This window comes from Denticeps clupeoides, chromosome 4, assembly GCF_900700375.1.
Source record: "Denticeps clupeoides chromosome 4, fDenClu1.1, whole genome shotgun sequence".
NCBI classification, from domain to species: Eukaryota; Metazoa; Chordata; class Actinopteri; order Clupeiformes; family Denticipitidae; genus Denticeps; species Denticeps clupeoides.
This window is the reverse complement of record NC_041710.1, coordinates 16,114,017-16,140,893: the sequence shown is the minus strand read 5'-3', so window position 1 is coordinate 16,140,893 and position 26,877 is coordinate 16,114,017. Positions and strand designations below refer to the sequence as shown.

General features: G+C 40.7%; 3 protein-coding genes and 1 long non-coding RNA gene across 8 annotated transcripts; 2 read left to right on the top strand and 2 right to left on the bottom strand.

Moving 5' to 3' along the window:
- Positions 1-1,656: 1,656 nt before the first annotated feature.
- LOC114788834 (5-beta-cholestane-3-alpha,7-alpha-diol 12-alpha-hydroxylase-like) lies at positions 1,657-3,598 on the bottom strand. The gene has a single exon (XM_028977755.1). It carries the CDS (start codon positions 3,586-3,588, stop codon positions 2,053-2,055), a length of 1,536 nt encoding a protein of 511 aa, XP_028833588.1. The 5' UTR covers positions 3,589-3,598; the 3' UTR covers positions 1,657-2,052.
- Positions 3,599-11,769: 8,171 nt separating this feature from the next.
- On the top strand, positions 11,770-13,350 carry higd1a (HIG1 hypoxia inducible domain family, member 1A). The gene is made up of 4 exons (XM_028977955.1): positions 11,770-11,888; positions 12,147-12,227; positions 12,311-12,445; positions 12,542-13,350. The coding sequence occupies exons 2-4, from the start codon at positions 12,152-12,154 to the stop codon at positions 12,616-12,618; spliced, it is 288 nt and encodes a 95-aa protein (XP_028833788.1). The 5' UTR covers positions 11,770-11,888; positions 12,147-12,151; the 3' UTR covers positions 12,619-13,350.
- Positions 13,351-13,451: 101 nt separating this feature from the next.
- On the top strand, positions 13,452-23,570 carry ccdc13 (coiled-coil domain containing 13). 5 transcript variants are annotated; one of them, XM_028977952.1, is made up of 16 exons: positions 13,452-13,630; positions 14,069-14,294; positions 14,403-14,527; positions 14,664-14,806; positions 14,929-15,009; positions 15,167-15,280; positions 15,411-15,515; positions 16,968-17,132; positions 17,433-17,609; positions 18,225-18,425; positions 18,604-18,686; positions 19,507-19,572; positions 20,375-20,500; positions 21,062-21,207; positions 21,327-21,420; positions 22,246-23,570. In XM_028977952.1, exons 2-16 carry the CDS (start codon positions 14,077-14,079, stop codon positions 22,457-22,459), a joined length of 2,058 nt encoding a protein of 685 aa, XP_028833785.1. In that variant the 5' UTR covers positions 13,452-13,630; positions 14,069-14,076; the 3' UTR covers positions 22,460-23,570. The 5 variants fall into 5 exon arrangements, 4 of the variants coding, with proteins under 4 accessions (XP_028833785.1, XP_028833786.1, XP_028833784.1 ...); XM_028977953.1 differs by having other exon boundaries at positions 18,219-18,425; positions 21,062-21,183; XM_028977951.1 differs by having other exon boundaries at positions 18,219-18,425.
- Positions 14,943-26,079, bottom strand: LOC114788963 (uncharacterized). The gene is made up of 3 exons (XR_003749598.1): positions 25,896-26,079; positions 18,210-18,419; positions 14,943-17,102 (listed from the first exon to the last, which is right to left on the bottom strand). It is a non-coding gene; the product is annotated as an uncharacterized LOC114788963 (long non-coding RNA).
- Between the last annotated feature and the right edge of the window lie 798 nt (positions 26,080-26,877).

The following is a 26,877-nucleotide window of genomic DNA, read 5'->3' as shown; positions in this document are numbered from 1 at the left end:
TTCAAGTAAAATAATGATTATATTATAATGTTTTCTTCTTAATATTAATTGTATTTTGTCTACATTGTTGGTTTAGTGAAGTGAAGTGATTGTCACACGTAATACACAGCAGCACAGTGCACACAGTGAAATTTGTCCTCTGCATTTAACCCATCACCCTGAGTGAGCAGTGGGCAGCCATGACAGGCGCCCAGGGAGCAGTGTGTGGGGACGGTGCTTTGCTCAGTGGCACCTCAGTGGTACCTTGGCAGATCGGGATTCGAACCAGCAACCTTCTGATTACGGGGCCGCTTCCTTAACCACTAGGCCACCACTAAAAACTCAGTGTTAAGTTAACAGGACTGATTATCTGCAATTTGACTTAACATATTTGTTTTATTAGTTGTTTTATTAATTGTGACCGTGAGACTGTCATTTATTTAAATGCACCACACAGCATAACATTTGGCTCAGGTCGAGCTTGGGACTAACTTTTTTAGCGACAGCTCCAACATAAACTCTATATACTCTGCAATGTAAAACATGGAGAATAAAAAAAAATGCAATGCAATTTGCAAATATATATTTTTTATTAATCATTTTATTCTTTTAATGTGTGTGTGCAGAAAGAAATAGGTTTTTCTTAGACAAGTCGGGACTTCAGGGAAAAAAGGTTGGGAACCACTGCATTAATCAGTTATTTAGCTAATCAATCATGTGTGAATCAAGTAACAACTCAATAAAGTATAGAATACAGCTAGACACACACAAATCAGTTAACATGTAAGTTTGCTCCTCAAGGAACAGTGCTCAGTTAGTTTAAAAAAAAAAGTTAATTAATTATTTCAATCATTTCAAAAACTCATCTCATTTACACAAACATTCATACACACACAAACACTTCCTGTTCTTCTCAAGCACACACACTTTCTGCTGTCCCCTAGCACATGCCCTCAAACACACCCACTCTACTCTAGCTCACATACACGCACACACACACACACGCACACACACACACACACACATTCTGCTCTTCTCTGGTCACAGAGAGACATGCTCCGCTCTCCCCTGGCTCACACAGACACAGGCATATTCAGAAACACATGTATTTCACACATCTGTCCAATAATGTGCACGTACATACAAAATAAAAAAGATAAATATCACTCACTCAGTGACATCATCATCTGCTGCCCATCTCCTCTCCATTTACCGGCAGGGGGATGAAGGCCGGATATGAAGTCATTACTTTGTGAGTCAGCTTGTTGAGCACTGACAGAATGGGAAGTCACCACCAAGTACAGACAGGAACACTGAGAAAACCAACCTCTACCAATAGGCCCATGCCAATGACTGGGATCTCTTTGGTTGTACAAAATGTTGGTGTAGATGAATATGTGATTAAAAATCCCAAAGTACAAAACTTCGGTCCAGATTGAGTTGGCCTGTTGTACAATGTTTAGCAGATGCTAACCATCTGTTTTCCGTAGAGTACACTTCCAGTTTTACCTGGAGTACACATTGTACACCTGGCTTAAGATAAAATAACGTATAAACAGGCAACAGTTGGCATTAATGGCATTATTGAGCAAGTCAGCTGAATGTCATCACAATGACTGGAAATGCAAAAGACTCATGCAACAGACTCACTTTAACAAAAAGGCAAAAATCTTAAACTCCTTTCAAATATTTTTATTATTTTTGCTTTCATTTCTCTTTCTGTTTTTTTCTTCCAGTTTCCTCTTTACCTATATTTGTACTTATCTACACCCTTTCCAGAACATTTCATATGGTCAAGTGCTAGTTCACTAAATATATTAGTTACTAACCTTGCATTCATACATAGTGATAGATTTTGTAGAAACAGTATGGCAACAACAAAACAAATCAATGATTTTAGATTCTAAAAAATCTCAAGAATATAATTTACTCCAAACCAAGATTCAACAAAGATTCTTACAGCTGTATTATTGTAATTAATTTGTGTAATTTTTCACATCATGTTTTTCATTAAACAATGCATTTCCCATGATTAAAGAATATGATTATCAGGACACATTGGGGCCGCTCCTCTTAAAACCTAAGTCTGTATCTGAACGATATGTCTCGAGTGGGCTGCATGGCCCCAAATCCCCAGCGCCTCACATCAATATCAGGGATTTCCTCGTTAGGGTTCTTAAGCTCAAACTCAAAGTACGACAGCATGAGGAAGACAAACTGCTTCAGCTCGTTGGTGGCAAAAAAACGGCCAGGACACATGCTAACCCCAGCCCCCCACGGCATGGTGCAATACTTCAATTTTTTCCCGTTTTTGTAGAAATCTGTCTTTTTGTCTCCTTTTGGGGTGAGGAAGCGGTTGTATTTGAAGGTATGTGGGTCAGGGTGAATCTCGGGGTTCATCTGCAGGGCTGTGTATGGGAAGAGAGATACTCTGTCTCCTTCTCGGACGCGGTACTGGCTTCCATCGGACATTGGCAGCATCATGTCCTGCAAGACAGCACGTGTGAGGATGGGCGCAGCAGTCAGGCGCAAGGTCTCCTCCACGGCACTGTCTAAGATGGGGGTTTGCAGAAGCATGTCTCTGGTCAGGTTAATGACAGGGCCTCCCCATCTCACCTCCTGTCCAGTTTCCTGCAGAACTTTTGCCACTTCATCCTGGACTGCTTTCATGGCTTCTGGATTCTTCATCAGGTACAGGAGAAGCCAGAAGGCAGAGGGACCCGTATTTCCCTGCGAAGCCCAGAGGAGCAAGAACATGTATCTGTCCATCATGAACTCCTCCATTCCATTCTCTGCTCTCATCTGCTGCTGGTCCAGCACCCAGCCACTGATGTTTTCTTTAGTGTTCACCTTCTGCACAGAAAGCATGTTCCAGAAAAGCCTCTTCAGTCTTTCAGCCTCTATCTTTTCACTTGGTCCCAGAACGCCATAAGCCAAATTAGGGAAAAGCTGGTCATACTTGCGAAACTCATAAAAAAGTTCATCTGACTGAAGCCGGTCAATTTCTTTTGCCTTCTCCAAGCTCCCAGTTGTTTTTAACGTCTCATTCCCAAACAGTGCTAGGTAGCCTGCACGAAACACAATGTTGTAACTGTACTTGAACAATCCATCCTCCTTCCAAGCTTTACAGGGTTCTCCGGAGCTGACACTGTGCAGCATTAGGTTCTGGAGATGACTCATCATGGCCTGGGTCATTACAACCAGACCATCACCCATGAGATGCTTGTTACTTGAAACCTGAAGAAACTTGTGGTCATCACCTAAGGCAGTATAACCAAAAACCCTTTGCACCAGATGCCTCGCAAACGTGTTGAAGTCCAGTTTTGCTCTGGCCTCCTTCACCACTGACCCGAAGGACAAGGGATCCATGATGAAGGTGAAATAAAACCCTCCCAGCTGCACCGTGAAGATGTCCCCGTGCTTTTTCTTCATTCTTTCCAGAAAGGCTGCCGTATTCCTCCTGAACTCCAGAACATGACCCAACCAGGGAATATTGCCTTTATCAAGCGGAGGCTCACCAGGACGACGCCGGCGAAATGCACCCAGAAAGTACAACCCTCCCAGCACTGAGAGGACTAGAGCAAGCAGGATCTGCAGGAGGAAAGCCATGGTTCACTTGGCAGGAGTGTGTGCAAATCTGATCTTGCCTCATCAGTTCCTGTCTGTATACTGGTGCACATACTCCACCCTTAACTCCTCCTCCTCAAGTATGCCCTATTGAAACAACCTGGTATTCATTCAGAATGAGAGTCGGTCAAGGACTCTGTTGAAGGTTATGGAACACTGAGTTCAGATTTTATTGCGGTGATGACACAAGGGGGTTGTGAGCTATAACCTGCTTACCTAAAATGGTGTTTACTTTTCTTTACTCTGTATGCATAGTAAACTGGAATAAGTGTGATCTGTAGAATTAATATGAGAATGAACAAATATATAAGTCTTGTATCTGGTTCCAATGCCATTTAGCCAGAACAATGACTAAAAAGCTGAACAATGCCTTAAGTCTTCTTATATCTCCTATCACCTGTAAGAAACAGATTGTTTTAAAAAAAGAAACAAAATTTTCATGAATGGTGACATTTAATTGTGAAATGTCTACAGATTTGCAAATATTGTAGAATACATAAGGATTTAAAACATTTTTTACGCTCCAAAAACCTTTGAAACATGGGGATAACCCAAGAAAAATTAAACATTAACAGAAAGCCAATATGGTAAAGTGTGATGAAACCACATTCTCTGTTTAAGTGTTTGTTGAGTAAATGTTTCATATTTTACAACTTTAATTAATTTAAATTGTCGTGTTCAATAATCATAAAAGGTTTTGGCATTTTGCATGGCTTTTCTTGAAGAATCAGCTACTGTCAGGCTTTGATGCACTCACACTTACTTTGCTCTGCCAACTCTCCAGTGGTTATCAAGATTGCAGGAAAACAATCAATGACAATATGCAGGTAAAAGGGTAAGGTAGCCTCATGCCACTTTTGGAGCATGGTAGTAAAGAAGGTCTGCATTTCCTGCCCAGACAGTTGCATCATGTTTGGCTTGGTGTCAGTGTCTTTAGAAAGTAGACGTATTCTGCATATGCTGACTTACACAATGTAACCATGCTGACATGTTTTGGAGTGAACAACAATTAGACTGAGAATTAACTTCAGTTTAGTTCAGAAAGATCTATTTATTTGGAAAATGTACTTCATTTACATTTACATTTAAGGCATTTGGCAGACGCACTTATCTGCCATCGATGAAGAGATCAGTTCTGGTTCACTAGGACCCCCAACTATGAATACAATCTTTTTATTCACTATGTTGTACTTTCTATATAAATCAGACAATAAGAAGGTTACAAGTTAATCTAAATATTCTCTAAAGAGGAAGACCTTGAGCTGCCATTTGAAGGTTACTTGACTGAGCTGTTCTGACCTCAAGGGGAAGTTCATTCCACCACCGAAGGGCCAAGAGGAGAAGAGTCTTGATGAGTGCCTTCCTTGTACCTTCAGAGATGGAGGGATCAAGTGAGCAGTACTGGAGGCTAAGAGAATATAATGCGAGGTATAATAAGGGCTGTGAGGTAGGATGATGCTACTCCATGTTTGGCTTTGTAGGCCAGCATCAGTATTTTTTTTAACTGATGCGTGCAGCTATTGGGAGCCAGTGGATGGAATGTAGCAGAGGGGTGGTGTGGGAGAATTTGGAAAGGTTGAAGATCAGTCGTGCTGCTGCATATTGTATGAGTTATAGAGGTCAGATGGTACATAGAGGCAGACCAGCTAGAAGGGAGTTACAGTAGTCCAGGCATGAGCTTACTAAGGACTGAACCACTATCTGGGTGGCCTGTGTTGACAGATAAGGATGGATTTGTCTGATATTGTAGAGATGAAATCTACATGAGTGGGAAAGATGTGAGTCGAGAAGGAGAGTTGGTTGTCTATTGTTACTCCAATGTTGCGGGCTGTTGTAGAAGGAGAGAGCTGTGAGTTGTGCAAGTAAACAGTAAGATCCTCATGTGGTGAATCTGCTGGAATGAATATTAATTCAGTTTTGGTGGGATTGAGTTTGAGGTGATGGGCTGCCATCCAAGATGAAATGTCAGTTAGACATGCAGAGATTTTGCAAGCAGCATGTAGATCTGAGGGAGGAAAAGAGAAGATGAATTGTGTGTCGTCAGCATAGCAGTGGTAGGATAATCCATGTGAGGAAATGACCTCACCAAGTGATCTTGTGTAGAGGGAGAAAAGGAGAGGACCTAGTACTGACCCTTGAGAGACACTAGTGGAGAGTCTACGTGAGGCAGAGGTGGATCCTTTCCAAGTCACTTGGTAAGATCGCTCATCAAGGCTGGGAATAGGTTTTTATTATAAAACAAACAATAAACAAATTAACAATGGCGATTGCCAGAACTCAAAAATACACAATTTCACATACGTGCTCTAAGGTCCACTAAAATGCCGTCCCTTCCGAAGGGGCAGAAATCTCTGGCTTTTAAGCGTCGTCAGCGTTGGCCACAGGTGATGAGCCCGGCTGCAGTCAATCCTAACATCAAGAGGAAATTTTCATGCATTAATTAGTCAAAATTGCCTCAAACTGTTGATTCTAGCATTCATATTTTCTAGCTGCATTATGAAACTTGGCAGCTTACCATTCCAGAATGGAGACACCCTGAAAGCATATCCAACAAACTCAAGTTTCCTTCTACTTCAAAAAATCATTTTAGAATAGATATAAAGCGGATTTTTGCACCTGTTAAGAAAAAAGAATATGATAAATGTACCTGGGTGTACTGTCAATCAGATACAAAGAAGAGCAGGGGACCCCTTCCCCCTCAGACTTTGGACAGGGTGGGGTTTTGTGTTTGTCTGTTTACCTGTTTCTTGTTTCCTGCCCTCACTGTTTATATTTAGTTCCATCCCTTAGTTTGATTGTCTGCATTCTGCCATTAGTTGGTGTTTATTTATGAAAGATCCTGTTTTTTCAGTTGCAAATGTGTACCGTGTGGCAGTGGTGGTCTAGTGGATAAGGAAGTGGACCCTTAATTGGAAGGTTGCTGGTTTGAATCCCAATTCAAATTTGAATGCCACTGAGGTGCCACTGAGCAAAGCACATGCCCACACACTGCTGTCATATTTACATTTCATTTACATTTAAGGCATTTATCAGACGCCCTTATCCAGAGCGACTTACAATCAGTAGTTACAGGGACAGTCCCCCTGGAGCAATGTCTTGCTCAGGGACACGATGGTGGAAAGTGGGATTTGAACCTGGGTCTTCTGGTTCATAGGCGAGTGTGCTACCCAATACCCCCTACTACCACCCTACTTGCTGCCCACTGCTCACTAAGGGCGATGGTTAAAAGCAGAGGACAAATTTTGTTGTGTGCACTGTGTGCTATGCTTGCTGTACTTCACAATGACATTCACTTCACTTTTTCACTTTCATCTCTATGTAGAATGTAAAGTTGTAGAAGTTGTGTAGATTTTACATTTACATTTACATTTACATTTACGGCATTTGGCAGATGCCATTATCCAGTGCGACTTACAATGCGACTTACCATCGATGAAGAGATCAATTCCGGTTCCCTAGGACCCCAACTATGAGTACAATCTTTTTATTCACTCTTGTTGTAGCTTCTATACATAAGTTAGACAATAAGAAAGTTACAAGTATCTAAATATTCTCTAAAGTGGAAGGTCTTGAGCTGCCATTTGAAAATACTCAGTGACTGAGCTGTTCTGACCTCAAGGGGAAGTTCATTCCACCACCGAGGGGCCAAGGCGGAGAAGAGTCTAGATGAATGTCTTCCTTTTACCTTCAGAGATGGAGGGACCAGGCGAGCAGTACTGGAGGCTCGGAGTATACGAGGTGCAGTGCGAGGTGTAATAAGGGCTGTGAGGTAGGATGGTGCTACTCCATGTTTGGCTTTGTAGGCCAGCATGAGTATTTTGAACCTGATGCGTGCAGCTACTGGGAGCCAGTGGAGGGAGCGCAGCAGAGAGGTGGTGTGGGAGAATTTGGGAAGGTTGAAGATCAGTCATGCTGCTGTATTTTGTATTAGTTGTAGAGGTTGGATGGTACATAGTGGTAGACCAGCTAGAAGGGAGTTACAGTAGTCCAGTCTTGAGATTTTCTAAGGACTGAACCAGTATCTGGGTGGCCTGGTTTGACAGATAAGGGCGGATTCGTCTGATATTGTAGAGAAGGAATCTACATGAGCGGGAAAGATTGCTGATGTGAGTCGAGATTTTGTGTAGGTTGAGTAGAAGTTTCAGTTATAAATAAAGGTGTAAAACAGAAGAGCTGTGCTCAAAACATCTCACTCTCCAGGAGGCCAGTTGGTTAAGAGGACTTGTAATCAGAAGGTGGCCGGTTCACTAAGGTTTGCTCACTAAGGGCGACGGGTTAAAAGCAGAGGACACATTTCATTGTGTGCACGTGTACTGTGCTGTGTATCACAATGAGAATCACTTTACTATCACTTTTCACTCCCTGTGAAGCCTTATTAACCACACTGCCTCTAATTTTTGAGTTGCAACCTAGCCTAACCTAGCCTGACGAGTGGAAAAAAACTTTCACCATTGGGCACTATGAGAGTCTCGTCATCCCTTTTGGTTTATGTAACGCAACCACCATCTTCCTGCAATTTATCTACAAATCCTCCACGACATGCTGGGACAGTGGGCATAGGCCTATTTGGATGATGTCCTCATACATTCACAATTACTTGAAACCCACCTACAGCATGTAAGGGTGGTCCTGGAGGGACTATTCATCTGCCCTTTCCAGACCACTTCCGGAGAGAGACAATCAACAGCTGGGAAGATTCCTGCAGTGCTTTGCCTCTGACCACCAACAGAGGTCTGCTGCGGTTACCAACCAGCCATCTTCGCTCACCAGGTGCCTGCAGGTGGTGTCCCCTTGGCCCGTCAACTAATTCTGCCTGCATCACCATCACCCAACACGACCTGCAACACCATTGTTACTGGGCTTTAGGGTGGGTCAGCAAGTGTGGCTCTCCACCCAAGATCTCCATCTGCACACCAAGTCTTGCAAGTTGCCCGCCTAGGTCATTGGGCCATTCTGAATCCTCAGCTGGCTCAAACTGGTCATCTCCAGCTCTGTCCATCCATCCGTGTCCACCCTGCCGTCCATGTCAGTCGTCTCAAGCACTTCCTCACCTCTCGTCTGCACCCGCTTGCTCCGGATCCGTTGCCATCCCGGATCATCCATCCCATGGTCCCTGTGAGTCAGTTTGGTCTTCCATGATATCCTGCTGTGGAAGATATCCCCATACACCCCACCTCCCAGGGAGCCTCTGCCACCCTGGCATCAACCCACATGCTACTGACCCTCATCCAAGACTATCTGACTGCTGCTGGCCCATCCAGAGCCAGGGCCTGTGAGCGGGGTGTCCTGTCACGGATCCCATTCATCTGCGCTTGCGACCATGGCAAGACATGAAGCCACCGAGGAAGACCGGAATCCGCTGGTTCATTGCCTGTGCCTCATGACATTGCTACGCACTCTTTAACCTGCCTTGTGCATAAAGGATTTCACAATCTTTAACCCAACTTCTCGTATTCAACTCTCACCTTTTCGATTACCCTCTTGCTGACTTCAATGTTCTGTGTACCAACCTTCACCTACCCAACTTCGCGCTCATTGCCACTGCTGACTGCACAACCAAAAAGTCACAACATTAAAACCATGCTGTCATCCTCAGCTCAGCCAAAATGGTCTTGATCCTCCTCCCCCATACCCTGGAACAATTCCAGCATGTTTGCACCTGTGTCCTCCAGCTTGACCTTTGAAAACATCTATTGTGCAACGTGCATCAATCTGTTGTAAATACTGAGCACAACATACTGCCAGAACTCTATAGATACTTTTATGTCAAAAATAATCTTACGTAATAAAAAAATGTAAATCAACACATTCAGTTCGCACTACACATGCCACAGTGTAGATTTACAGGTTTTTATTTTACAAGTGTAGTTTAGACAGTTTGTTTCCCCTGTGACAACAGACCACGCTTACCAACTACCTGTCTCTGAGGTCATTTAAACAACCATGTCACACCACGTAGCTGAATGAAATGAACCTTCAGCGTCCCTTAACACAATGCAGGGTTTGGAGCACTCAGATCCTGGCATCTGATTTTTTTTGTTCTCTAACATTCAAGACTTTTATTTGTCAAAAATACAAAAGCATTAAAAAAGCCTGAATAAAAAATATTTTGAATTATTTAAACTGATAAACTGAATGAATTATAAACAGGCGGGATGGGATCTAATTGTCTTTCCTCTGCCATCACCTACATTGTCCAAAAGATCAATTTCTTGCTTCGGTAATCTTCATTAAACTACTTAACTACTTATTTTAATTAAATTACCAAGCCGTTATGAGATTACTTTTCACATAAATGTATCTCCATGGAACCTGTATTCACTTCACAAATACAGAAGATAGCTTATACAGTAAAAATCACACATATCTAAAAAAAATCCGGTTTATCCCCTTATTGTGTTACATGTTTTATTATTAATCGCTTGTCTGCAGTAAAATGATACACCATATGTGCAAACACAGCCAAAATGCCCTTAGTGCACCCTAGATGTAGGGCCCCAAAACAGAACAACACCAACAACATTTATTTCTTATATAGCCGAAAATCACGTACAGTATGTCTCAATGGGCTTTGACAGGCCCTACAGTTGACACCCCCACACTTGACCCTTCTGCACACAAGGAAAAACTCCACACAAAAAACTCTAGGAGAGAGAGAGAAAAAAAGGAAGAAACCTTAGAAAGGAGTGATACAGAGAGGGACCCCCTTCCAGGGTAGAGTGAGCCTGCAAATGGTGTCAGTGCAGGGTTGGGGATGATATAATAATAAGTCCTACAGTTGTAGGGTTGGAGGAGTCCAGGATGTAGTCAGTGTCAAGGTCTAGATTACGTGTCCACAATGATGTTACTGGTCCATTTGAAGATCCCTGAAGCTGTAGTTGTAACGATGGTGGTGGCATTATTAAACGTCAAAATTTGGTAAATAACAATATAGTTGGAATGATCCTTCACCCGTTTTTTTTCTGCAGTACACAAGTTTGACAAAATGATACCCAACATGTTTCTGTTTATCTGGGAGAACTTGTTTGGTGGACCAATTCTGGACATGGAACCATATCGCCTCCTAGTGGCATCCCACGTCTCGACCTCGTGAACCTGAAATTATAATAATTATGAAAGCAGCTTACACGCAGTATTAATACAATACAGATGCCTTGACCAGAATGCTTAGAATCTGCTCACACTGCAGATATGGTTCATTGTTGTATTTTTTCCCCATGATTTTGTCATACTGCTGTTGGCCCATGAGAACCAGAACTTGAAATTAGAAACGTTGTCTTCAATTGTTAAGTCAATTAGAATAGGGACACAACCTTCTTAGAATTTGTTATGTCAACTCCATCATGTGCAAAGATTTATATATTATAAGGTATGAGGTATGAAGGAATTGTTTAATGGATTCGTGGTATTACATACAAGATACTAAATAAAATGTATTTATTATAAAAAATATTTGAAGGAAATTATATCCATTATACAGATATGTATATGTACAATAATAAATAATAAAAATTGTTTTTGTGATAAACAACATATAATGAAAACACAAAAGACACCAATTATGTGTACTGCCATGTACATATACTTTGTGTTGTTGTTTCTTATGCTAACCTTATGATTAAAATAAATATAGCAGTTATTTGAGATGTTTAAAGTTATGATTTATTAATTGGAACAAGGCTGATTTCTTGTGCAGTGTAAGTTTAGAATTTAAAGGGAAAAAAGTCAGATCTATTTTTATATATATATCTTTTATATCTTCTTAAAAAACATATTTTATATATAAACCCATACGTTCTGGGGTGAATTATTTTTTTTAAGTAAGAATGAAAGTAAATTTGAGTGCATGACTGAATTAATTGATATAGGAATATGTGCTGGTGCGGGTGTTCCGGGAACATTTCGTCCCAGTGACGTGAGCGTGACACAGCAGAGCCCGGCGCGCTCGTGCCCCTTCGTTCGGAATTGTGGGTATCTGAGTTCAAGTGGAATCCAACCTCCGAACTACATCAAGCATATAAAAGTACAGAAACTACAGCCCTGAAGGTGCTGGAGCACACCGAACGAAAAAAATGTGCCGCGCCGTCGCGGCGACGGGGTGAAACGCGAAGGGCCGCCAACCAACCAGCAGCCGCCACGTCACACTGACGTATTTGCCTGTGACGTCACGAGCGCCTCATGGCACGGGACCGGTGTCATCGTTTTATGAACGGGCGGACGGAAGGGGACGTACGGTGCGGAACCGGGTAAATCGTCTGCGTTTTACGACGTGCTCAGGGTCGGTGAGTGTCCAGCTTTGTCTGAGGTATTTAGACTTATGGAGAGGCGGCGTACGGCGTGTTTTAGTGCAGAAGAGAAGCATTCACGTGACCTTCAGAGGTTGCTGAAAGTTAACGGTGTTACTGCATATACTGTGCTTAGAGCTCAGAAAGTTTTACCAAAAGCCGTCGTTTCTATATTAATAAAAAAAGACCTTTAACATCTTGGTACTCACATAATGTCGGCGTGTAAAATATTGCCATGTATTTGGAACATTTCAGCCAAGATGTCTGTAGCCGAGTATGACGAGCATGAGTCCAAGTTCCTGCGCAAGGCGAAGGAAAACCCATTTGTTCCTGCAGGTAGCAGCACGTTTCCCCACCACTTTAATAAAATCCCAGCTTCACGTTCATGTAGGAGGTCACCTTCTATTCTCCTTTTACAGGAATGGCTGGATTCTGCGCCATTGTGGGCTACGGGCTGTACAGACTGAAGAGCCGGGGAAACACCAAGATGTCTGTGCACCTGATTCATATGCGGGTCGCTGCTCAAGGCTTTGTAGTGGGAGCGATGACCCTAGGTAGAGTAACACGCTTCACCTCACCGCGGTCGCCCTCCTCGGACTGAAAACGCACGCGACTGCCGCTTACTGTGTTTTCTTTTTGTCTGTTTGCAGGTGTGATTTGCTCAATGTACAGAGACTACGTTTTAAAGCCTGCAGCAGAACAAAAAGCCCTGAAGAGTGAACAATGATGCACATTGTTGCTGTTGATTTTGTACTGTCTTATTTATTTGGACCTGGCCCTAATTTATATAGTAATGTTGTTATTTTTTCTGAAATTGTTACCTCTTTACAAATACTGTGCCTGTATGACTTTCTGAAAGTCATTTCTACTTCCTGATGGAGAATTCTACTTTTGTTTCCTGACATGGAATTCTGTGTGGGAGGAGTACATGACTTCAGTCTAGTAATAATGGTGTTAATGGTCCGATTACATGAAATGCATTTCAAGAGTGGAGGGGCAACATCCTCTTGAGTGGATCTGCAATGGATATTTTTTGTGTTGAAAACTCATAGGAAAGGAAATCTCTTCAAACTGATAAAGAAGGAATGCTCTGGAGGACTTTGTGGAAACTGATTTGTGTGATTATTTCTGTGATCCCTCCACCGCTGAAAGGTACATTCAGCGGCAGCTTACACCAAACATTTGTATGCTGTCTGGCATACAAATGTGGAGGCCAAGGTACTATAATTAGACTCTTTTCTTCTACAAATGGGTACTCTTGAGTACTCAGGTGTCATTTTGGTGAAGCACTGCACTGAGTTTACAGTTTACAATAAATCATTTATTTACTAACACAATTTGCTAAAAAGAAATTACAGAATATTATTTATCAGCTGAGCACTTCTCTGATAAAGAAAAAAACTTTCCTGTATACATTAATCTGTTGTTACATGTAATATGTAATAAAGAGTGTACTGTATTGTGCCATAATGACTGAAATTCAGCGATAATCTGCATTGCATTAACACTCTGGCTCATCATCATGCAAATATTACGGAGAATGTTGGTGAATTGACGTTAGATGGGCTGAAGTACAATAAACCGTAGATCCTGAAAACTGGATACCTGGATACTGTTGGCATAGAAACCGAGGCGTCTCGGGAATCCGGAAGTGCTGTCTCTGCTAAACCGGGGAGAAGTGAGGTGGTTCTGCGAGTCGACATTTACGCATTTCGCGCGTTATATATTTAGCTTCGACGGTAAGTTCCCGATGCTTGCCCTGTATAATTTATTGCCGAATGTAATGTTAAACGTTTTTAAACCTTTAAAATTCGATTCTTCGCACGCTTAGGTTCGTACCTGATGCACAGTAGTGCTAGTGTTGCTAGCGTTCATTAATCGATTAACTTATTGTAAACTTTTCATGAACTCTTCATCAATTTACTTTACATTTTGTTTGTTGACTGTTTTAATGTTAACTAGGCATCTGCATACTTGTGTAAATGGTACTAACTCTCTTTTGTGTCACACCCACAAGCTTATAATATTAAAAATAAAAATATTTGAGGGGATGTTATCTTGAATATTGGATGAACCAACCCCCACTATGGTGTTAAAACACAGCTTTAGTGTAACAGCAGTGCTGGTGCCTGTTATTAAAAGGGACAGTTGTTCTCTCCTCTCTCTTTGATCTCCAGCAGCGGTGATGGAGGCTGACAATGATGGATTAAAGGAGCATCTGAGGCTACAGTTCCAGGCTCTGCAGGAGCAACAGGTGAAGCGACTGCAGCGAAGACACGAGAGGACAAAGGAGAGAGACCTGGACAGTGTCCCTGCTTCCTCGCCAGCAGACCTGCTTCAGGACCAGGATGAGCTCAATCTCTCAGGGCTAATCTCATATACATCTGATGATCTGGGCCAAAGGTTATTATTGTAACATACAAACATTACCAAGCCTATTTAAAATTGTTCTTGCCCCCTTAATTGCCATGTTTTCCAACTGTTCATTAAAAAACCTTTGATTTCTTGTAGAGAGCTGCAAAATGAAGAATTGCAAAATCAACTGAAAGAGTTCCGAGATGAAAAAAGAATCCACAAGCTGCTCACTGAAAAAGACCTAAAAAAGAAACGGGAGGAGGACAAACTTGCACTAGCAGGTAAAAGCCAGCGGCTGCCATTGTGGAAAAAGTCATAAAGCACCAAGACGAAGCATGTATTACTACCAATATCGTTTTAATAAATACAGGAAAAACAGGATGTGACATCACTGCTTTTTGATTGCTCCTGTCACAGGTACATCTGGTATGGCAGGGGATGCAGCGGCCACCAAGATAGTAGAGCTGTCAAAACGAAATCGGGCACTAACTGTTGAAATAGAGCATGAGAAGGTCAAAGTAAAGCAAATGAACAACAGAATCAGAGAACTTGAAAAAGAGGTGATTTTTTTTTAATTACTAAACACACAGGACATAAACCAGCCGAAATATCAGTTTTTCCATGTAATTGTTACAGTCACTGATCTTAAGTGGGTTAACCTTATATTTTGACCCTAACATAGCTGCAAGCTGCCTCCTTGATTACGCCTCAGATAAGCACCGAGAAAAAACAGGATCTGAGGTCTAGGGAGAAGCATCCTGAGGTGATTATCTTTCTTAGGGTGGCTCTGTACTTATGCATTAGGCTTATTTATATGTTATATAAAAGTGTCAATCACGTTTTTTTATTGCAGAATTGAGGTCTTCTGGAATACTTTTATACTTTTAAATAATATCTTTTTTTTGTTTGTTCCCGAACAGACCAACCATATGATGATATCCCTCCAGGAGAAACTTTCAGCTGCACAGTTAAAAATGACAGAATATCGTAACCAGATTCAAGCCCTCAAACAAGAACTGAAAATAGCTAATAAGGTTGTTTTTATTATTTACAAAAGTTATTATCGGGTATTTACATCAGTATATGAGTAATTTCCATGTTCTATGTCATAATGGATATGTAGCCTGTCCAAGTAAGGTCATCTATTCTCACCTTTTCTTGTAGGTACTGGCTAGTGAAGTGGGTGAAGATGTTAACGTTCAACAACTGCTCAGCACTCCAGGAAGCTGGCGTGGGCGCTCTCAACAGATACTGGCCTTACAGAACAGAGTCAGTGAGCTACAACTCAAAATTTCACCTTTAATGTAGCTCTTTAGAGAAAGTATTGTTTAAAATGTGAATATTTCAACTAATGTATTTTAAGCAACGTATCCATGTTTTTTCTGTATGTCAGTTTTTCAGTAAAAGTTAACACACACACACATCCATGTAAACTGACAATGCCAGCGTAATTTTCAAAGCAATTGAAATTTGTCAGAGATTGTTCGAGCTCAAGCTGTGTCCATCTGCCAATCAACTTTTCCAGCATACTTGTGAGATTAGAGGAGCGGTGAAGCAGTGCAATATTTAAATCAGGCTCACACTCTCCTGTGAAGCACTTGTTTCATCTTCTGCTACATTGAATTTAAATGAAACCAAATAACTCAGTGCTACAAGGGATTTGTATTTATTACAAACTCTATGAAAGAAATCACCAGCAACTGAATTGAAGTTTTGAAATTACATACATGTAAAGGAAATGCATGTAAAATATTTTTCTGATATAAAGACTGAACTAGGGGAGTAGAGGATCATAACCCAATTAATAATATCAACCCAATTATAACATTTATATGTTGTATGCTTACATACAACATACTCTGAAGTTAACACCCTCCTTCAATCAGTAAAATAAAATAATTTTTTATATATTTTTTTAGATCTGTCATTGGCACAAGCTGTGTGTACACCATGGGCGAGAAGTGCAGTAGGGGCTCCCTTCAGTCAGGCAATTTTTCTGCACCATTGATTGTTCAACATTAACTGATTGGTTAGACGTTCCAATGCCATGAAGCCTCAGTGTTAGTTGGTTCCTGACTGTCCCAAAGGCATTCCTTCAGTGCAGTGTTCACAAATCTATAAATCAACTACATTCGTGCTGACTATTATTTTAAGGAAAATAGAAAATATGAGAGATGGATCTTCTTTTAAAGGTCCCATAATAAGATTTTTTCTTCTTTTGTATAGGTCTTAGTTGTCCACTAATTCTATATCTGAAGGCTCTTTCTGAAATTCAGCCATGGTGCAGAATTACACCCACTTTGATCCAGTCCCACAATGAGATTTCTTCAGGACGCGCCATTTCGGTGTGTGTAGCTTTAAATGCTAATGAGGAGGAGAGAGGCAGGGTGATGTGGAGATTGGCCTATAGAAGTTGAGGGGGCATTCTCAGAAATTATGTCATCAACATTACCAATCACAATGTTTTCACGTCAGGGAATCTTTAAGATTTTTAATTGTTGCGAGACAATGTATTTGGAGCACTTCACTGTGGTCATTTAATTTGCTCAAGATTTGTTATTTCAATCAGTAGACAGAAATTAAAGCAATAAAGTGTTCCTAAGTAAACTCTTCTTTCATGAGAAGGATGTAACTGTTACCTAAATAATGAGAGTTGGTGCCATGAAAGTCAGTAGGACTTCAGGCTGCAGGATGTGGAATCAGGTCCCTGTGACTCTGCAGGTGCGGGATCTGGAGCAGCAGCTGGGCCAGACATCTCAGAAGAGGCAGTTGAGTGAAGTGAGCTTGGAGGAGGAAATGCTGGGGGTCCGCCTGCACAACGGCTTGCAGGACAGAAACCTGAGCTACATTCGTGCCCTAGAGAAGGATCGGAAAAAGGCCTTGGAGGTATAGTGGGTGCAAAAGATGCTATTTTTAATGTAATATATATATATATATATATCTCGAATGAACATTTTTCTTAGAGTAGTCAACACAAGTAAAAGTATTTATGCATCAAATAAAAAAAAAATCTGTTTTCTGTAAATGTTTTATTACAGTCTGTGCTTAATTCATATGTTCCCTGACGCTTTGGGTATAATGGCCAGTAATGTGTGTTTGTCATAAAAAGTTTAACCATCACCATCTGCAGCAGTGGTGTCTAGCGAGTGAACATGTTCCAGCTACTTTCTTATGTGGGCTTGGCAGAAGATCACTGAGGACTATGAAGTGCTCCTCAGAGACCAAGCAGACATGAAAAACAAGCTGGAGGCCTCAAAGGCCAGGAACAGAGTGCTGAGCGTGGAGGTGAAGTCCCTCAAGAGCCAGATCTCCACCCTGCTGGAGAAGGGCAAACATGACGATGAACTGGTGGATGCCCTGCTGGTGAGAGGGTCCTTACTGAATCATGAACCCATTTCTAACTGCTCTGTTGGATGATGGAGGATCAGGTATTGTAGAGTGTTTTCCACTATGTAATATTCAGAGAAACGCCATCTTCATTTTCAGCCAAAACAGCCAAATAAGGTCAAAAGTACACTGTATAAAACAAAATTAATTTATTCATGCCTCATTCATTCATTCAATCATTCTGTTTTAGGATATGTATCCTTTGTGACTTGAATAATATATTTTTAGTGCAGTTTGATTAAAAGGCATAAATCAAAAGCAAAAATGAACAAGGAATTAGGATCCTTTGAATTCCAAAACATTGCTTCTGCCAGGATTTTTCATCCAATTAATTTCTCTGGATTTAAAGATTTGTCAAAACTATGTTTCAACCAATATTTTTAATATCATGGGTAATAACATATTCTTAATGGAAGGTGTTTGATTAAACATTAAAACTTTTAAGCATAACCTTACATAACCTGTATGCCTGCGTCTGTAATTGCACATTGCAGTGACAAACAATTGAGGAAAAGGAAGAAGAATCCTAGATGAGGCAATGCCCAGAGAGTGACAGTTCTCTCTGCTCCTTCCTACCTTTGGCAGAAGCAGCATGCGCAGTTGCAGGCAGCATTGGGCCGGTTACGCCAGCAGGATGAGCAGCGTGATGAGAGCCAGCAGAGCCTGGGGATGCAGCTACATAGCGAGGCGCACAGACACAGCTCCCTTATCCAGCAGCTCCAGCACATTATTTCTGAGAGGGAGGCCAAAGTCAAGGAACTGGAGTGGGAAATCCAGCAGCTGGCCCTAAAGGTAGGTCAAGAAATCACCAGCACAATGTCACCAAAGGATTCTCAGACACATGCTTCAATTGGTCTTAACGGTTAGAAATTATAAAACTTAAATTTATTATAAAAAAAAATCTATACAACCCACTGATAATATATTATCAGTATGACTATATTTTAGTGCCTCTTTTCATGCCTTGCAGAATAAAGACCCAGACTTCAAGGCTGAAGTTAGCAGTTCCAAGCCTATGACTGCAAGAGAAGAGAGGCGATCAGCTTCTGCTCGGTGGGTGAACTTATCTAATGAAACGTTTGTTGGTTTATTGTTCATGCAGTTATATCATACATATATTTACATTTGCAGCATTTATTAGACGCCCTTATCCAGAGCGACTTACAATCAGTAGTTACAGGGACAGGCCCCCCTGGAGCAACTTAGAGTTAAGTGTCTTGCTCAAGGACACAATGGTAGTAAGTGGGATTTGAACCTGGGTCTTCTGGTTCATAGGCTACTACCACCAGCATATATCATACATAGCAGCATTTCAATGAAGGTTTGATCTTTACCCAGAAGGCTTGCACAAAGCAGTGTTATTCTTGCTCTAAACAGTGATACTTAGTTTGACATGACATGGGCATTATGACATGGCCATTGTGACATGGGCATGACTGTGTCATTAATTAGATTTGATAAATTGTCACATTAATGTTCTGAGAATAAAGTAATACAAACTTTAGGCATGTATTTACATAAATTGCAACTGTGGTGGCATAGCTGGTAAGGAAGCAGACTCATAATCAAAGGGTTGCAGTGCCACTGAGATCCCTGCGTCCCCACAGGTGGCTGCCCACTGTGGGCGATGGGTCAAATGCAGAAGACGGTTTTCATTGTGTTTCTGTGCTTTCTGTGCATATTTGGAAAATAATGTGTATCATGATTTGTATGACAATAAGTGAAGTGAAGTGTCATTGTGATACACAGCAGCACAGCATATGGTACACACAATGAAATGTTTCCTCTGCTTTTAACCCTTGGTGAGCAATAGGCACCCATGAAAACCATAAATTATTATTGTTTTAATTGTTTAAATGTCCCTTTATTTCAGCAAACTTGGACATCAGCTGGTAGCGTCTGCAGCCACTCTGCCAGTAGAGGGCAGCAGTGAAATAAGGTCGGTTATTGGATCATCCATTTCATATCAACTGTGAAAGTGTCAGTTCTTATACCCTGGCTCAAAACTTGTCATGAGAGTGACTCTTAGAAAGGAAACTATGGTATACAGCGCTGCAGTTCATTTTGACTAGTGGTTTTGCTCTGTTCAGATGTCTTTCCGGATCCCATTCTGAATTACAATTTTGGAAAGGTCAGTGATATTTTTAGTGCTGAAGAATTAAACCCATGCACCTAGTTTGAAATAATGAGCACAGATTTAACAGTGCAGCTATGTTGAAATGAAGACTCAAAACTGGGCAATCCATATAAAAATGCAAGGTTCTCTTTCAGCTTCTATTGAATGTGTCTCAGATTCTGCTTCTTTTGTATGAAGTCTTAAAGTAAGTGTTTTGTGGACCCAAAGGAGTTCAATAAGGCAGCGTTTCAAAGCCAGGGTTCTAAATCTATGGTGTTTTGCCAGTCTGTCAATAGTAAATGTTAGATATAAAAGTCTGCAAGTTGAGCTTCTGCTGCTGAGATAATTGAAAAAAAAGGCCGCTGTGCAACCTCCCCAGCATATATCTTCTGTCATAACAATCACCAGCATCAAAGTAGGGACTGGCAGGAGATTCCAGAGGTTCTGTGTGTTTTAGAATGAATGAATGAAATGCAAACATAAAATGATATATCTGAATATTTTTATAATCGGAACTATTTAATTCAGTGATTCTTCAGAAACACATGAGCAGTAAAAGCAGCAGGCTTCGGAGGCACTACACTGGTCCAAAATTAATACAGTCCTGTCTTCTGAATTTTAAAAGGGGACTCCAGACATCCACCAGCTCTTTGTCTTTGCTGGCCCAGTGCACAGAGTATAAGACCCTCTACCAGGCTGCCAGTGTGGAGAGGGATCGGCTTATGGAGCTGGCCAAGTTGCAGCAGACCAGGTATGGCAGGAAACCGCTCAGTGGCAGACAGAGGGAAATTAACAGAGGGAAGTAGCGGACTTTCTCAATGCAATCTCTGCATTGAGGCTGAAACCATAAAGTTGTATTTTTCAGGTGTAGCAGAAGGGGAGTGTTCACAAAAGCCACAACATGTCTTCTGTATTTACAGAAAGAAACAAGAAAGGACTAGTTATCAGTATATTTTGTTAATTTAATTATTTCTGAAATCCACAAGTGAACTTGATGTTCTCATAAAAAAAGATGAAGGGTTGACTGCATAGTCATGAGATTTCAAACTCCCCGCTTCCTGGAAAATTGAACTAATTTATTGTCAATGTCACAAATCTGTATCCATCTCCTCCCCTTTCTCCTCTGTTTGCCTGTACTTTCTCTTCTCTTAATGCCCCATGCTCTGCATAGTATCAGGAAATTAAATCTCTTATTTAAAATGGCTCTCAAGGGGGACAAAATCTTCTGAATAGTTTATATTGAGGTATTTAATGGAAGTACAAAAAACAAGGTTTGTCAGGTCTTGCTAATGAGATCTGCATTCTCGGACAGGGAGGAGGAGGCCAAGCAGAAGTGTATGGACATAGATCTCAGGTTCCATGAAGAACGCCGTCGGACTGTGTTTCTAGAACAGCAGCTGGAGAAAACAAAACTGGATCTGGGAAAGACAGCAGGTCAACAGAGTAGGGGAGTCGCTGGTAGATTTCAGTTTGTTCACATATGCATGTTTGCAGTGCTTGTAGATATATGTGAATATAGTTAAGCATTCATAGTGAATGTAAGAATTTATTTCTTGTTTCAAATATTTCCTTCTCAGGTGCTTCCTCCAACAGCGTGAGTGAGAAACGTCTGTCCCCCACAAGAGCCCTAGACTTAGGCTACGTTGCCCAAGTGCATGAGCTGAATGCAAAGTAGGATTTTGTCCTCGTGTTTTTATAAATGTATGAGTAGATTTTCATGTTATGGACTGTGTGAACTACCACATTTTGAGAGAAAGCTGTAATATCTCCTCAGCATAATACAGTCGTATCACATGAGAACCATTTGAATGTTAAGAGCAGGTCAATATAAATTTCTCTTTCACTCCGCCGTTCTCGTAAAATTGAAACCCTGGATTCCACATATACTTTCTTCATCTGAAGGGATTGTCATATTAGGGGTATATTAGGGCTATATGCTTGTCATATTAGGGGTATATTTTTGTAATGCTATAATGTTCACAAATGCCACTTTCACTAATGTGCCTATCAATATTCCTAAATCTGTACGTTTGGTTTGGTAGTGTCTGTGGTTGTAAGCCTTAATATTTGTAATGTCCACTGGTAAGAAATGTGGAGGAACAGATGCCGAAATATATGTGCGGGTGAGACAGGAGTGGTTACTGTATCTTACTGTAGGATAAGCCCCCAAACAACTAAACACGTATCAGAGGATACTGGATGCTGCTGCAGAATGCTGGGCAGCTGCTTTGGTTCCTCTCACTTTGTACATATTTGGCCTAATCTTCATTACATTCTGCGTCATAAGATACCATAAAACATGGATTAACCCATATAAATCCAGTTACAGAGATACGTGGAGAACTTTCTGCACTTTCACTTCTTGTCTACTTACCAGGTTATTCTAGCAAACGAACTGATCTGAGGGCTGGATTTAACTATGATTTAAATAATTAGATTTAAATATGTTTGTATATTACAGACTGTTACTTAGCTGCATCTGTTTTGGGCCAACAGACTTTCTGCAAAGCAACACGAGACGGAGGCCTTGAGGGCCACTTTGAAGAGTACCCTGGAAGCCAAGAAGCAGGACCTCCTGATTTACAGTGACATGATGGACCAGGTCAAGCAAGTCTTCCTGCAGGGTCTGCAACAACACAAGCAAAACACAAAGCAGGAGATGTCCCTGCATCCGACAGCCTCCTCTTCCCTCCACGATAATGAAGGCTGACTGCCGCACAAGCAGAGCTTCTTTCTAATGAACACAATGTCATTATCAGTGTCTGCCTACCGTTTTCAGTGCAGCAAACATCAATTACCTGTTTGATTGTACCTGCCCTGGCAGTGAGATAGAGCATTAGTCATGCTACGTTTCTTACATCTGAATGAATGGGAAATGTCACAGAGATGGTGAACAGTCATGACTTCTTTGATGTCTGAAACCTCCATCTCAGGCTCATAGCGGCGCAGACTAGAATAGACTAGAATTGGGATATATTGCTTACACTAGTTGGATTGTTAAAAGATTTTGCTTTCTTTGAAAACAAACCCTGCTGAAATGTGGGAGTGTGCGAGATCCCCAGCACAAACTGAATGAGGATCCAAATGTCAAGCAGATCCTCCTCCGCTGAGAGCTGGAACACAAAGGGGATTATTCCAACAAACTAGAAATACTTTTCAACTGGATATGAGCTGGTGACTCTTATCAGTATGTTTAGACAGTGTCCCTGTCAAAATATGTACATAAACTAACACAGAGATGATGTATACACAGCTCGATACTGCACAAGATACACATAAAGAAAAATGATAAGAATAGTCTTCAATATTCACTTTCTTTATTTTTTTATGAGTTGCTCATAAATGATAATAATTGAGCTGAAAATGTATTGATTATTCATTAACATCTTTCATTCAGACGTCCGGCATATAGAAAATGCTTGTCAGGATTTTGCAGGTTTTTAAGGTGGAATGATAGTTAAAGACATGTGGTCAGCAAATAGCACTCAAGTTGGCCTCTATGCTGTGGAGATTTGTATATATATCTATACAAATCTCCACAGCATATACAATTTGCAATATATCTATATTTTTACTGTCCACAAATTTTTGCAAATTTTACAGTCCACAGTTTTAGGCAGTACTAATTACAGGTTTTTCATCCATCCACGATAACAAAAAACAGTCGCTCAAGCACAGAGTTTCTTTCTAATAAACACAATGTCATTATTAATGCCTGCTAATGCATTTTTTGTATATTTGATTAGTTTTTTTGCATGGAAAATATATGTTTTGCCAATGCTGTGTGCTGTTCTTTAGGTAATACTTTTAAAAACAATGATGTTAACCAAATTTCTGTGTAATTTTGACTGGTTCTGAATAAAAATGAAATGAATTACAATATGTTTCTGTTTAGAGCAAAACATTTCTTAACCAATTTGACATGAATTCACATGGCTTCATCACTATTTAACTTCACTGGCATCCACAGGACTGTTAAGGCCAAGAGAAGCATAGTTTTGGCTAATGCTGTATTTGTTAATCTGCCCTGTGACATGAAAACTCTGGGACAGTATATTTGGTCTAATTCTGCACACAAATGAGCAAAATACGCTGAAATGTTAAAGACTGAATTAAAATTCTTATTTCATTATTCATAAAACCATCATGTAATAATATTAAAAACGATGCACTTTGCAATTAAAATCATCCGAGCCTTATGAAACTACAATTTTAAATCAATAATTTCAATGAGGCTTCACATACTACACAAGTTTGCACTTTATTCTCTGCCTTTTCCCCCGGAGCCCAACAAAATGCACTCGCTACATTGCAGAAGCACTGGAACCCACTGGATCAGCCTCCCCATTCATACTCCTGTACACAAGTCATGTTCTTCTGATGCGGCCAAAGGGATTTCAGCACGTTCCCCCCTCATTCGCAGTTCCCGTGCTGTTCCACCACGCTTAATTTAAACCCGTGGCTGAGGCTCTGTGGCTGGCTGAAAAATGCCACTATTTCTTCTTCTCCACGCCTCCAGGGGACACTGGCAAGCCTCGGGGCCACAGCAAGTGAAAAGGCTGCCACAAGACAAAAATATCACAGAGAAGCCTTGCACATGGAAAATAGGGCTTTACAGAAAGACACTTGTGTTGAGCACATCAAGGATAGATGAAGGTGGGGAGTGTATTTGGTAGGGGAATGACCGGAGCTGATAAGAGAGGGAAAATGAAAGATAAATCCGTTCAAGAAGAGTCAAAATTCTTCTTTTATACAGTAAATAAGCTGTCAATCCAAATAGACAGTTCTGAATTTGTAACCATCTACATTTGGATTACTTCAGTAATATAATATGCCTAAAATATAAAAGGTGTGAGTTTATATGTTATATATTAATAATGGCTGTCGAAATTGACATTTGTCACATGATTACAATTACCAAAACTGTGTTTATTTATGTCTGCCTGACCTATGACAAGAATGCAAAATCCATCCTAGCCAGGTATTATCATAGGGATGATTCAAATGGCACAGATGGCTTGTAGTATGTCTTTAATGCACCTTTGTGTCATAGTTTTAAAACCATTAATACAAGCTTTAGTCTTAAGAATTTATCTTTTTTTTTTCTACTCTGTACTTGAGATTCACCATCTACCGGAATCAAATTCCTTGTATGTGCTTGCACTTACTTGACCAATAAATACGATTCTGATTCTGATTCATTTGTTAAACTTGAATTAATTTGTTAAACTTTTGAAATTGATTGCCAGCACTATTAATAATATATTACTATATATTTATGTTGTCATTTATTTTTTTATTGTAATTGTTCTCTGCATGCTGTACTTCCCTCCATTTTGATACTACCATATTCTTTATCAAATGTCACATCTCAAAAGCAGAAAAGTCTTACTGTGCACATTCAAATGAAGACAGTGGCACTGAAAATAAATCATCCACGCAGAGCCAGTGTGCTCAGAATTCAAAATGCCCTTACAGCAAGGGTATGACAAAAATCATCACAGGCTGCAAGAGGCACATCCTTGACAGGCAGTATGAGCAAGTTCTACACCTCATGTCCTCATTCCAAGTGTGGATTCAAACAGTCTGTCAGCAGACAAAATGTGATGGCCTGGAGTGTTCGAGTGTCCTGGTAGACAATGTCAAATAAATAACCCAACCAGTATGCCCTGGATGATGTCCAGATGAAATCCTCAGCATTTCATGGGTGGCTAGTGCCTTTAAAGCAGGCGATTTATCCTACTTGTTCACTCGGCTCTAGAGCTCAGAGTGGTTTGAACGGTAGCTTCACAAAGTCGGTTCTTGTTCTCGCTATGCTCTGCTGCAACCAGTGCTGCCAGGAGTTCTTCACATTAATAAGAATCATGGGTACCCACCCCTGTTCTTTGTGGCCCACAGGCCTACATTTTTCAGGTACAGCCATAACCTGAACACGTTTCCCCTAAACAGGTGTCAATTTCTGATTGACCATATAATTAAGGACATCATTGCTTCAAAATAATTTAGATTTTACAAAAAACAGATTACCATTGTCTTACAAGGGCCAACTGCTGAGAAAGACATAGATTTATTCCAAAAGTGCCTCGCAATGGCCAACCAAGTCAAACACAAACTTGTGTCAACATAGCGTACGTAAACAGCCTGACCTATTTGTCATTCCAGGTTTGAATGGGTCCTTTCTCCATCCTTCTCCTCCAAGGTATTCCCTCGTTCTGGACCAATGCTTCCTCCAGACCATAGACTGCATCCAAGGCCTTAAGTAAACAGGTCCCGCTGTGAAGGCAGAGGTTAAAGTTTGCCATGCAAGTTTGAAGGAGTTGTGAAAACGTGTCGACCTGAAGCTCAGAGTGGCTCAAAGAGCTCATTCATCCACTGGGAGCGCAGCCTCTCATTTGCATGCAATGGCATGAAAAAAGGCTCTTTAGCAGGGACCGTGCAGTGTTTCCTGATAAGATGTTTTTTCCTTTACGGCAGGCAAAAGGAAAGGTTGTGTTTTTATTTCTTATTAGATTAACCAGTGGAGCCATGGGTAATGTACCATTGAAAAGGAAAATGTGTAAAGCTTCGTGTCTCTTTAATTCCAGACTTCAATCTGCTACATGTGCACCTCCATCAACCTTCATGGCCAAGTCGTAAAATGATTTTTCATTGAGGATCAAAAGAAACCATTATAACATATTGGAACCCCAGTCATGACTGGCAGATATAGCCTGAGAGGAGGTTAAAGCCCTATTCAGCAGGCTGGTTTATGTGGAGCTGTCAGATGTGATTTATGAAGAACATTTTATGAAAAGCCTATATTAGAAAGGATTGAATGAGAGTAATAGCAAAAAAGACAAAATACTAGGTAAAAAATACATAAATATCATAAAGAATACAACACAAGGTGTATTGTGCTGTAAATGTCCCACAATCTTGACCTTGTGAGAGAACCAGAATTTAAGTTTTGTGTAATGTTGAAATTACAGCCAAGCTCATTTAAACTAATTAACAGCCATTAGTTCTAGTATTAAAGCAATCACAGAACTAATGCCAGGTCAAAAAGGGTCAGACAAACTTGAGCATATTGTGAAGGTCACTAGATGGCAGTATATAGTAAATTCTAATCTTACAGAAGATATATCAGAA